Here is a 12,500-nt window from a genome sequence, read left to right as displayed (position 1 = left end):
CTCCATACTTCTCTTCCTCCTCTCCATACTTCTCTTCCTCCTCTTCCCCTTCCCTACTTCTCCTCCTCCTCCTCCTCCTCCTCCTCCTCCTCTCCCCTACTTCTCCTCCTCCTCTTTCTTTTCCTCTTCCTCCCCCCTAATTCTCCTCCTCCTCCCCTACTTTTCCTCCTCCTCTTCCTCCTCCCCTCTCCTACTTCTCCTCCTCCTCTTCTTGGTCCTCTTCCTCCTACCCTCCTCCTCCTCACCTCCTCCTCCCCCTCCTCCTTTCCTCCTCCTCCCCCTCCTCCTCTCCTCCTCCTCCCCTCCTCCTCCCCTCCTCCTCCCCTCCTCCTCCCCTCCTCCTCTCCCTTCCCCCTCCTCCTCTCCTCCTCCTCCCCTCCTCCTCCCCTCCTCCTCTCCCTTCCTCATCCTCTTCTCCCTCCTCCTGCCCCTCCTCCTCCCCTCCTCCTCTTCCCTTCTCCTCCTCCTCCTCCTCCTCCTCCCATATTTTATTGTCTTTTGTTCAGGGTTCGCTTTTGGCCTTTGTGAGTTTCCTATTATTTTCTCTCCTTTTTTTCCTTCATTTATTATATTATTGTTGTTTCTCCCATTCGTCTCCTCTCCTGTGTCGGGCTTCCTCGTTTCTCTTCCTCTCCGTCTATTCCTCCTCCTCCTCTTCCTCCTCCTCCTCCTCCTCCTCCTTCTCCTTTTCTTCTTTTTCTTCTTCTTACTTCTCCTTGTCCTACTATTTCTCCTCTTCATCAACATCATCATCATCGTCGTCATCATCATCTTCATCTTCTTCTCATTCTTTCTCCCCTTCCTCTTCCTCCTATTCCTTCCCTTCCTCTTCTTCATGTTCCTCCTCTTCCTCTCCCTCCTCTTACTCTTTTCTCTCCTTTTTCCCCCTTCCTTCTTCACTTTCTTCCTCCTCTCTCTCTCTCTCTCTCTCTCTCTCTCTCTCTCTCTCTCTCTCTCTCTCTCTCTCTCTCTCTCTCTCTCTCTCTCTCTCTCTCTCACACACACACACACACACACACACACACACACACACACACACACACACACACTCACACACACACACACACACACACACACACACACACACACACACACACACACACACACAATTACACACACACACAATTACACACACACACACACACACACACACACACACACACACACACACACACACACACACACACACACACACACATTTGTTGGTGTTATGGTACCGCACTCGACTACTAACTCAGCGATTTGAGTTTGAGTCCCCATCAGTACTGAAAATCACTACTGTATTGCAAGACGGTATCCCACTCTGGTGTGCAAGGAGATTGTGAGTGTGTGTGTGTGTGTGTGTGTGTGTGTGTGTGTGTGTGTGCGTGCGTGCGTGTGTGTATTTCCAAGGTCATGGCGTTATCCATAGGTTAGGCCATATTAGAACTCTGAGCTCTCATGTGGAATGGTAATAGCTGTTGATCACCTGTCCAACACGTGATCCAAGACTGTGGTGATACACACACACACACACACACACACACACACACACACACACACACACACACACACACACACACACACACACACACACACACACACATAGACAACACACACACACACAACACACACACACACACACACACATAGACAACACACACACACACATAGACAACACACACACACACATAGACAACACACACACACACACACACACAGACAACACACACACACACACACACACATAGACAACACACACACACACACACACACACACACACACACATAGACAACACACACACACACACACACACACATAGACAACACACACACACACACACACACAGACAACACACACACACACACACACACACACACACACACACACACACACACACACACACACACACACACACACACACACACACACACAGATCGGGTAATGTATGAGCTCTGAGCTTTCATCTGCGAGATTATGAGCTGTCGATCACTAATTCAGCACGTGATCCAAGACCATGGGGAGGTTCGGAGAGGTGCTCTGGAGCGGATGTTGGGCACCCAAACTCCTCGCTGGAGGAGGCTGACAGTCAGGCTTACAGTCAGACTGACTATAATGAGTGTCAGTCATGTTTCGATTATATCTCAGGTTAGGGCAGGCCATTTTGGCTGATAACGTTTATGGCGAAACGTCATTCCAAATAAACGTTTGGTCAAGGCTCTGAGAGAGAGAGTGGGAGAGAGAGAGAAAGCATTCATTTGTTTTTTTTTTGTGTTTACCTTCAGCGCGTCAATCAGTGCTGACGCGGAATCCATTGTCAATCAGCATAGTTCTCTAATTGTATTCCGTATGGTGCAGTCAGGCATTTAAACTCCGCCCACTTTGGTCATTCTGTTGATCCTGATTGGTGGAGAGAATAATTTCAATTACAGACGGATATATATATATATATATATATATATATATATATATATATATATATAGGTGTGTGTGTGTGTGTGTGTGTGTGTGTGTGTGTGTGTGTGCGTGTGTGTGTGTGTGCGCGAGTATAAGCATCACCTTATTATTATTTTTTTTTCATAGATTTTTATATAAATATATTTTTTATCCATTTGGCTGTCCATGGATGGGGAGTCGGGTGGGGGAAGGGGTTTCCCTCAGTTGAATAAAATCGCTTGACGGCAGGCACAAGCGACGTTTTAAGTTGAAGAGCAAAGTGTATTTGTAATGTGGTCAGTATGAAAGTGGGAGGGGCTTCAGTGCCTTTGTACCATTAATGGACTATTGCCACTATATAGGCATTTTGAAGATCTGGTAAATATTATTAATACACCTAGAGAGAGAGAAAGAGAGGATAGAGAAGGAAGAGTAAGATATATATATATATATATATATATATATATATAATATGTATATATATGTATATGTATATATATGTATATATATATATATATATAATATATATATATATATATATATATATATGGCATCAAAGATAAAGGAAAGAGAGATGAAAGATTGTGAGAGAGATTAAGAGAGGGAAAAAGAGAGATAGAGAGGAATATGAGGGAAGACAGAGAAGGGAGATAGAAAGAGAGCAAGAGAGAGATATGATAGGAGAGAGAGAGAGAATATCATAATCTTGCTCTGTGTGCCGAGGATGCATGGGTCCTGTGGGGCAATTGGGGGAGGATGAGGATGAGGAGGATGCTGAAGGGGCGTGGGTGGAAGGGGGGAGGGGAGGGGGCTTGGGGGGAGGGGAGATAGGTCCCAGTCGGAGTCCTGCAACGCGAAGAAGAGGACCTGGTTTGAATCAATACAGCTTTTGGCTATTCAGTGCTTTTATGGGGAAGTGGAGGGGGGTGGAGTGTTTGTGTGTGTGTGTGTGTGTGTGTGTGTGTGTGTGTGTGTGTGTGTGTGTGTGTGTGTGTGTGTGTGTGTGTGTGTGTGCGTGTGTGTGTGGAGAAAAAATAGAATAAGATTATTTTTCGGAATTTGGGGGGGAAGGGAGGGAAGAGTTGTGTATCGTCTCATGCGAGGTACATCGTCGATTTCAGCTCACGAAGTCGTCTTCGTCTATGTCTTCCAGAGTTCGGGGTTCCTCAGCTATGAAGAGGTTCTTGCGGAATCGGTTCTTGCACGTTCCCCAGAAGTGACTGCCACGTTCCTGAACGAGTGGAAGCCTTCCCCACCCCTCCTCCGCCTTCTACCTCTCCCTCCTCCTTCTCCTCCTCCTTCCTCATCTTCCTTCTCTTCCATTCATCTCGTTGTACGAACTTCATAGACTAAGAATCCGAGATGGTTGTTAGCGAAGTCAGCAAGGACGAAGGAGAGGTGAAGGACCTCAAGGGGGGAGGTAAAGGAGAGGACGAGAGTGATAATAAAACAGAAAAGGAGGTTCAGGAGCCTCAGGACGCGTACCTCGACCTCCCGAACCAAGTCGAAGTGAAAGGTGACGGTGGGGTGGTGGTCGTAACGATGGCTTCCGAAGTACCGCACGCTCAGCTTCTGTCCCAGGTCCTTCTCCAGCAGAAGGACTCTGCCCCAGGGCTCGATAGGATCTGGAGTGGTGGTGTGGAGTCTGAGTGTGAGGTTCTCGCCTCGAGGGTGGAGACGGAAGCGATAATTCCTGTCTTGAGTGTGATGACGAAGGAGGACGTTCGGGCGAACGCGGAAGCGACCTCGAAGAAGAGTGTCAGTGCCGAAAGCCTCCAGTGCCGAAGAGCTGGTGATTGGCCCTCCAGCGCGGAAGACCCGAGTGTAGACGCAGAGACCAAAGAGGAGGAGGAGGAGGAGGTGGAGGAGGAGGAAGAGGGGAAGGGCGAGCGCTTTTTGCAAGCCCGAAGCTGCACGGGAGAAATTGGCGGGAAAGAGAGCGAGAGGGTAAACACATCTCAAGTCTCAAGCGAGAACGACAAAGCCGAGTTCGCAACAACGACAACGACAACGACGACGACGACGACAACGACGACGACAACGACGAATACCGAGGACATCAGACTCGGAGGAGAGGCTGAAGGCGGAGATCGTGAGGAGGAGGAGGAGGAGGAGGAGGAGGAGGACGTGGTCGTCGGTGATGGAGAAGGAGTCGGCATGGTAGCGTCTTCAGGAGTGTTGGCTTCTGAGGCTCCACGATTCTCTAGTTCGGTGGACATGTTCCTTCAAGCTCACCGGAAGACCACCACGGACGCCGAAGACCCCATAGAACCTACCAGGGCCAAAAGACCCGAGAGTCTCTACACGCAGAGGTTCCTGGCCTCCTTGGCTTCGGGGAAGACTTCGGCAGGTGGTCTTCCTCCAGCCTACGCTCCCGCTAACTTCGACAACCTCTGTTTCTCGTCCTCCTCCCTCCCGGCCTGTAGCAGGCCACCCACGAACCCAAGCAACAGCTGCCCGTCTTTCTTCATCTCATCCTCGTACTCCTGCACGGCCACCTCGCCCTCCAGCTCGACCTTCTCGTCTTCCTCGTCCTCGAAGGCGTTCATGGAGGAGAGCCTCATCCTTGAGCCTCCGGTATCTTGGACTCGAGACTTGAGGGCCAGGCAGCCCAAGTATCTTCTCTTCCGTGGACAGTTTATCCAGCTGTCCTACGGGAACGGCCATGGATTGGGCGTCGGACATGAAGGTATTACCGGAGTGGAAGGAGGAAGAGGAGGAGGAGGAGGAGGAGGAGATGGTGGTGGTGGTGGTGGTGGTGGGAGTCCCTGAACACCATTTATTATACGCTCTCTCTCTCCCTCTCTCTCTCTCTCTCTCTCTCTCTCTCTCTCTCTCTCTCTCTCTCTCTCTCTCTCTCTCTCTCTCTCTCTCTCTCTCTCTCTCTCTCTCTCTCTCTCTCTCTCTCTCTCTCTCTCTCTCTCTCTCTCTCTCTTTCTCCCCCTCTCCCTCACTCTTTCTCTTTCCCCCTCTCTCTTTTTCTCTCTCCTTTCTTTTACTACCTTGCTTTCACACACACAAACACACACGAATACACATTCACTTGTATGTATATATATATTATATATATATATATATATATATATATATATATACACACACCTATGTGCGTGTGTAAATACATGTGTACATGTATGAATATATATCTATATAGAGATATTCATCTGTGTGACTATATTAAGAGACGTTTTGAGACAATTCTGTTCACTTCTAAACATGAAAGAGAGAATGAAATTCTTGCCTCGCTTAGATGAGTTTGGCTTAGGTAATGTCCTTTACCTGGTTAACAAGGTAATCAGGTTTATGATTTCAGAGAAGCGGGTTAACTAAATCTGCTTTGAATGCCGTGAGCCCTCAAAACCCTCAATTTTTTTTAAACGTTTCCATAGGGTCTGTGAATACATGTTTTGTTTTATTTCATTTATTTGTTTATTCAAATATCTATTTATTTATTTAATGCTAAAAAAGGATACTTGACTCACAATTCTTTCTCTTATGTATTCATGTATTTATCTTATTATATTTATTTGTTTATTTATATGTTTATATATTTATCTATTTATTTAATGCTAAAAAAGGATTCTTGACTCACAATTCTTTCTCTTATGTATTCATGTATTTATCTTATTATATTTATTTGTTTATTTATATATTTTCTTAACCAGTATTATCGATCCTTATTTATTTATTTTTTTATTTATTTGTTTATTTATTTTTTGAGAAATAAGGTTATACACAGGATATCAATTTCCCAATTATTGGGTATTGGAACCGATGGATCTAGGATCTTCTTCGGTATTGGGGGATTGGGGGGGGGGAAAGGGTTGAGAAGGGAAATGCTTGGGGGGCTAGTGGAAGTCTCTGGGAAGTTGAAATTTGGGGGTAAGAGTGTGGGGGGGGATAAAAGATATACAAATTAACCTGTCTTAGATATTTAAGGGAGGTTAGCGGTGTGGGGGGGGAAGAGGAAAAGGGAAGGTTAGGTGAAGGTTTTAGAGAGTTGAAAAAAGGGGGTAGGGGGAAATTGATGTACAAATACCCCCCTCCTCCTCCCCAGCACACGAAATACTTGAGGATACGGTTGGGTAGGGGAGGATGGGGGGAAGGGGAGGTTTTTAGGGGAAGTTTTTAGGGAGTTGAAGTTTGGGTAGTAGGGACACGGTTGGATAGGGGAAGAGGGGGGAAGAGGTTTTTATGGGAAGGTTTTAGGGAGTTGAAGTTTGGGTATTAGGGAAGTAAAATTATATTCGAATTATCCCCCCCTTTTTTTTCCTATAAACCTAAGTCTTTAAGATTCTAAAGAGAATTGACAACATCAATAGTGACAATCTTCACACTGAATGAGAATTAGACAAGAAATAATGGTCTCAAAATGTTTGGAAATATATTTAATTTAGAAATGGATAGAAACAACTTCGCCAATCGTGTAGTTAATGAATGAAATAAACTTCCTGCAGAGGCAGTGCAATGTAGTTCAGTTCGAAGCTTTATGATTCGTTTAGATAAACACCTAAGCAAGATGCTGTAATGCCTGCCATTTATTTTATATTATTTGTTTATTTGTTTGTTATTATTTCTGTTATTATTTGCTTGATTTTCATTTATTATTATTTATCTGTCAATTTATTATTATTTACTATTTACCTGTTTGTTTATTATTTAACTATACCTATGCATTTATTTATTTTATTCATTATTATCTATATTATTATAATTTTTATTTATTTTTATTTATCATTATTATATATATCTATTTCGCATCCGACCTAGTTATGGACCAAAAGGTCACCTGTCGGCATGCTCCGCCTTTGTAATCCTTTGTGATGAATGAGGGAGGTTGAATGGGAAGGAGAAGGGAATTTTCGGAGGAGGTAAAACTTGGGTTTTGGGGGGGATAAATGACGTCGAAATTAACCCCCCATTTCTTCTCCCCCCCTACAGACGAAGTACTGGAGGAGGGCGGCTGTGCTCTCACCGTCAGGGACGTCAGTGAACTTCTCCACGCCCAGTACGCCATTATATCCGGTAGGTGGAGACGCCGAAGTCGTTTTTTTTTTTTTTTTTTTTTTTTTTTTTTTTGTTTTTTTGTGTGTGTGTGTGTGTGTGTGTGTGTGTGTGTGTGTGTGTGTGTGTATACACGCATGCTGTCATTAACTTCATTGTATTGATAATGATAATAATGATGATAATGATACATGATGATAATGATGATAGTATTATAATAGTAATGATATTGATTATAATTATAGTAATAGTAATTATGATAACAATTATAATTACGATAGTAATAGCAATACTAACAATGATAAAAGTAATAAAAACAATAATGATGATAATAATAATAATGATAATAATACATAAACCAAGGGCTTTCCTCCTTACAAGCGATGTAGCCAAAGTCAAAAGGCAAAATTCCACTCCCACACATTTCATCCCCACCCACTCCAATCCCACTCACCACCCCTCCCTCTTCTTGGCTCCTGGATGACGGGTCATACTTGCATCTCGTCCACTGCCCTGGGTCACAAGCAATGCAGCAAGACACAGATCATCCACATCAAGGCCGCTTCATTTCATCGGCGACCGACCCCCTCTCTCCGTCCCTTCATGCAGAAAAAGAGAAAACGGGGAGAAATTCCTTTGAGCTGGGTCCAAATATCATTCACACATACTCCCTTACCCCCCATCCCCCACCCACACCCTTCCATGCATCACATCATCCATACACAACCATTATCCACTCATCTCTATCTTCTGTCTTCTCCCTTCCTTCCTCAACAGACATTCCCCTCTTTCCCAGTGCCCCTTTCATCAACCCTATCTCCCAACTCCCTCTCCAACCCCGCTCTCCTCCTCACCTCCTCGTTTCTCACTCTATCCAGCCTAGTAATCCCTACCATACTTCTGAGGCATTTCATTTCAAACACATTAAGCTCTTCCTCTCTTCCTTCTTTATGTTCCTTGTTTCTGCGCCATACAGTGCTGTCAGCACAATCACTCCTTCATACAATATCCTCTTAGCATCCGTTCCCAAATGTCTATTTCTCATTACACTTTTTAATCCCCCAAGGCATTTACTTGATTCTCCCAATCTATATTCCATCTCCACCTCCACTCCTCCCTTTCCCACTACATTCGCACCCAAGTATCTAGAGCTATCCTTTTCCTCCACTCTCTCTCCCTTAATACTCACTTCCAATTTACTGCCACCCTCTCCCCTTGTACATCTCATCACCTTACTTTTACCCACATTTATCTTCAACTTCCTTCTTTCGCACACCTTCCCAAACTCCGTCACTAACTTACTTAATCCCTCCTCTGATTCTGCTACAAGCGCAGTATCGTCAGCAAACAACAACTTGCTTATCTCCCATTTTTCTTCGTTTTCTTTAACCTTCTCCAATCCCCAGCCCATTACCCTTGCGTGTGGTGAAGTGGAAGAAGTTTTTTTCAAGGTTAATGTGGATGAAGGTGAAACTGGGAAGGGAGATGTGGGTTTTTGTAAGTGCATATGGGCCTGATAGTGAGAAGAGTGTAGAGGAAGGGGAGGTTTTTTGAGTAGACTTAAATGAGTGTATCGAGGGTTTAAGGAGAAATGTCAATGTAGTGGTATTGGGAGATCTCAATGTATGAGTAGATGAACCAATAGACGGAGTGGTTGGGAAGTGTGGAGTTCCAGGAAAAATCGTAGTGGAAAGTTGATGGCGGAGATATGTCTAGAGAGTTGATGATAGCATGGGAGGTGGATGGATGGAAGGGTGGTAGATAAGTCTTTAAATAACTATATAGTGGTAATCAGGAAAAGAGAAGGAAGAATTTTGGATATATATGTTCTCAGGGGAGAGAGTGGGGCGAATATCAGATCATTTTTTGGTGGAAGGTAAGTGGTAAGTTGAGAGTGGAGGATAGATGGAGGAAGGAAAAGGACAGAAGTTAGGGAGGTGCTTAGAGTAAACTGCTTAAATGAGAAAAATAGTAATAATAGTAATAATATGTTGCAAATGATTAAATGTACGTAGAGTTCATCACTGAACCTCCCGAGAGGAAATGAATCACTCATCCACTTGGGGGAATATTGGTAAGAGATAAATTGTCACTTGATATAAATATGATTGTTGGAGAGTCGAAATGTTAACGAACATTAAAGATACATTTTAACATATGAATGATGTGAACGTGTAATATTATATATATATATATATGTATATATATATATATATATATATATATCATATATATATAATATATATATCATATATATATATAATATATATATAATATATATAATATATAGTATATATATAATATATATATATAATATATATATATAATATATATATATAATATATATAATTTATATATATAATATATATATATAATATATATATATATATAACATATATATATATAACATATGTATATATATATAATGTATATATAATAATATAAATAATGTATATATATTATATATATATATAATATATATTAATATATATATAATATATATATATAATATATATTAATATATATTAATATGTATATATATAAGTATATATATATGTATATAGTAGGCCTCCGTCAGTCGATATCGACTATGGATATTGCGCCGGAAAAAGTCATGATTTTGCTAGCGACAGTGACGGCTGTGGCTGGTGAGCCCGATGCGGGAGTGGCAGTCTCGGCTGCATTTGCTGCATGTGTGGCTTGTTGGAGTGACTGCTGGGGTGTGTGCCTTCCGTTTGGCTCTCTTCTCACTGGATGTGGTCAGAATTTTTTCCTCTCCAGATTTCAGCTGCTTGTGAAGAACACTGCGCCATTTGCTGCGGTCGGCTGCTACCTCTTCCCAGTTCTCAGTGTTGATGTCCAGGGCTTTCATGTCACGCTTGCAGACATCTTTGTAGCGCAGTTGGGGTCGACCAACGTTTCTCTTGCCGGAGACAAGTTCACCGTAAAGGATGTCTTTGGGGATGCGTCCATCTTCCATCCTTCGCACATGGCCGAGCCATCGAAGTCTGCGCTGCCTTAGCAATGTGAATATGGTGGGAATACCTGCTCGCTCGAGTACCTGGGCATTGGTAATCTTGTCACTCCAGCGGATGCCAAGGATGCGGCGAAGGCAGCGCAAATGGAAGTTACCCAGTTTGCGCTCCTGCTTCGAGTAGGTCGTCCATGTTTCGCTGCCGTAGAGGAGAGTGCTGACAATGCACGCGTTGTACACTGCCATCTTAGTTGACGTTGTCAGCTTCTGGTTCTCCCAACGCGGGTGGTGAGGCGTCCTAGGGTCGTAGCAGCCTTGCCGATGCGCTTGTTGATCTCGGCGTCAAGGGACAGGTTGTCGCTGATGGTGGATCCCAGGTATGTGAACTGGTGTACGACTTCGAGTTGGTAGTCGTCGATATAGATAGCTGGTGGAGTGTCCACATCCTGACTCAGCACATTGGTCTTTTTTAGGCTGATGGTCATTCCGAAGTCTTTGCTGGCCTGGGAAAACCTGTCCATGAGGCGCTGGAGTTCTTGCTCATTGTGGGAGGTGACAGCGGCATCATCAGCAAAAAGCATGTCTCTGATGGTTATCTCAGTCACTTTGCTTTTTGCTTTCAGTCGAGCCAGGTTGAAAAGTCGACCGTCAGATCTTGTGCGAAGGTACACTCCTTCTGTTGATGTTCCAAAAGCATGCTTTAAGAGCATAGCAAAGAAGATGCCGAAGAGGGTTGGAGCCAGTACACATCCTTGCTTGACTCCACTCTTGATGTCAAAGGGGTTGGACATGTTGCCTTCATACTGGATCGTTGCCTTCATGTCATCGTGAAAGGATCTAATGAGACTGTGGAGTTTTGGAGGGCAACCGATCTTTGGAAGGATGTCGAACAGCCCTTCCCTGCTGACCAGGTCAAAGGCCTTGGTCAGATCTATAAAGGCTATGTAGAGGGGCTTGCGTTGTTCCCTGCATTTCTCCTGAAGTTGACGAAGGGAGAATATCATGTCCACTGTGGACCGTACTGTTCGGAAGCCACACTGAGACTCAGGGTAGACGCGCCCAGCGAGTTTCGGAGACGCACAAGCACGACGCGGGCGTAGAGTTTCCCAACAATACTCAAGAGCGAGATGCCTCTGTAGTTTGTTACAATTCACGTCCTTTCACCCTTATTCTTGTAGAGGGTGACAATCTTGGCATCTCTCATGTCTTGCGGCACGGCTCCCCTCTTTCCAACACTGGCATAGGACGTCATGGAGGGGCTGCAGTAGAGTGTTTTTACAGCACTTGATGAGATCAGGGGGAATACCATCATTGCCAGGTGCTTTGCCGCTTGCTAGGCTGTCGATTGCTTTGTAGAGTTTCCGCAATGGTTGGTTCAGCATCTAGTTCTTCCATGATAGCCAGGGGCTCAATGGCATCCAGGGCTGAGGGGGCAACGGTGTTCTCTCTGGAGTAGAGCTCAGAGTAGTGCTCCACCCATCTGTCCATCTGCTTGCCCTTGTCGGTGATCACTTCCCCACTGGTAGTCCTTGAGGGGGGCTGTTTTGCTCTGTGGTGGGCCTAGAGCTGTCTTGATTGCCTTCATACATTCCTCTGATGTTACCCGAAACAGCTGCAAACTGAATGGAATCGCTGAGCTGTTGCCAGTATTCATTTGCACAACGTCTTGCAGTTTGTTGCACTTTGCTTCTTACTGCTCTGAGTGCTTGCAAGGTTTTCCTCGTTGGGAGAAGCGTTTGTATTCAGCAAGGGCAGCACGCTTTGCATCAATAACAGGGGACATCTCACTGAACTTAGCGTCAAACCAGTCGTTGTTCTTGGAGGTTTTCTTCCCAAAGGTTGCAAGGGCTGTTTTCTGAATGGTATCGCGGAGGTGGTCCCACTTCTCAGCTGCAGAGCAGTGCTGGTGTTCGACGGACAGAGCTTTTTGAAGGGACTTGGCGAACTCTTCGACTTTCTCAGGGAGATGCATACCCATGGTGTTCATGCGAGGTTTGCCTTTCTGCTTAGACTTGTGAAGCTTCTTAGGTTGTAACCTGATCTTGCAGCAGACGAGGGAGTGGTCGGTGTCGCAGTCTGCGCTGTGGTAAGTGCGGGTAATCTGCA

General features: G+C 44.5%; 1 protein-coding gene across 5 annotated transcripts in view; it reads left to right on the top strand.

Moving 5' to 3' along the window:
* LOC143027662 (guanine nucleotide exchange factor DBS-like) overlaps positions 1-12,500 on the top strand; it is a 300,403-nt gene that overhangs the window by 217,643 nt on the left and 70,260 nt on the right. For 3 of the 5 annotated variants that reach the window (XM_076189073.1, XM_076189071.1, XM_076189074.1), the window contains exons 2-3: positions 3,570-5,105; positions 7,358-7,441. In XM_076189073.1, the coding sequence (XP_076045188.1) occupies positions 3,779-5,105; positions 7,358-7,441 (1,411 nt within the window). In that variant the 5' untranslated portion in view covers positions 3,570-3,778. The remainder of the gene's footprint in view (positions 1-3,569; positions 5,106-7,357; positions 7,442-12,500) is intronic. The other 2 variants (XM_076189075.1, XM_076189076.1) reach the window with 1 other exon arrangement.

The sequence above is a fragment of the Oratosquilla oratoria genome, chromosome 8 (assembly GCF_046742065.1).
Source record: "Oratosquilla oratoria isolate Oo_2021 chromosome 8, ASM4674206v1, whole genome shotgun sequence".
NCBI classification, from domain to species: domain Eukaryota; kingdom Metazoa; phylum Arthropoda; class Malacostraca; order Stomatopoda; family Squillidae; genus Oratosquilla; species Oratosquilla oratoria.
This window is presented reverse-complemented; position numbering and strand designations above follow the sequence as displayed.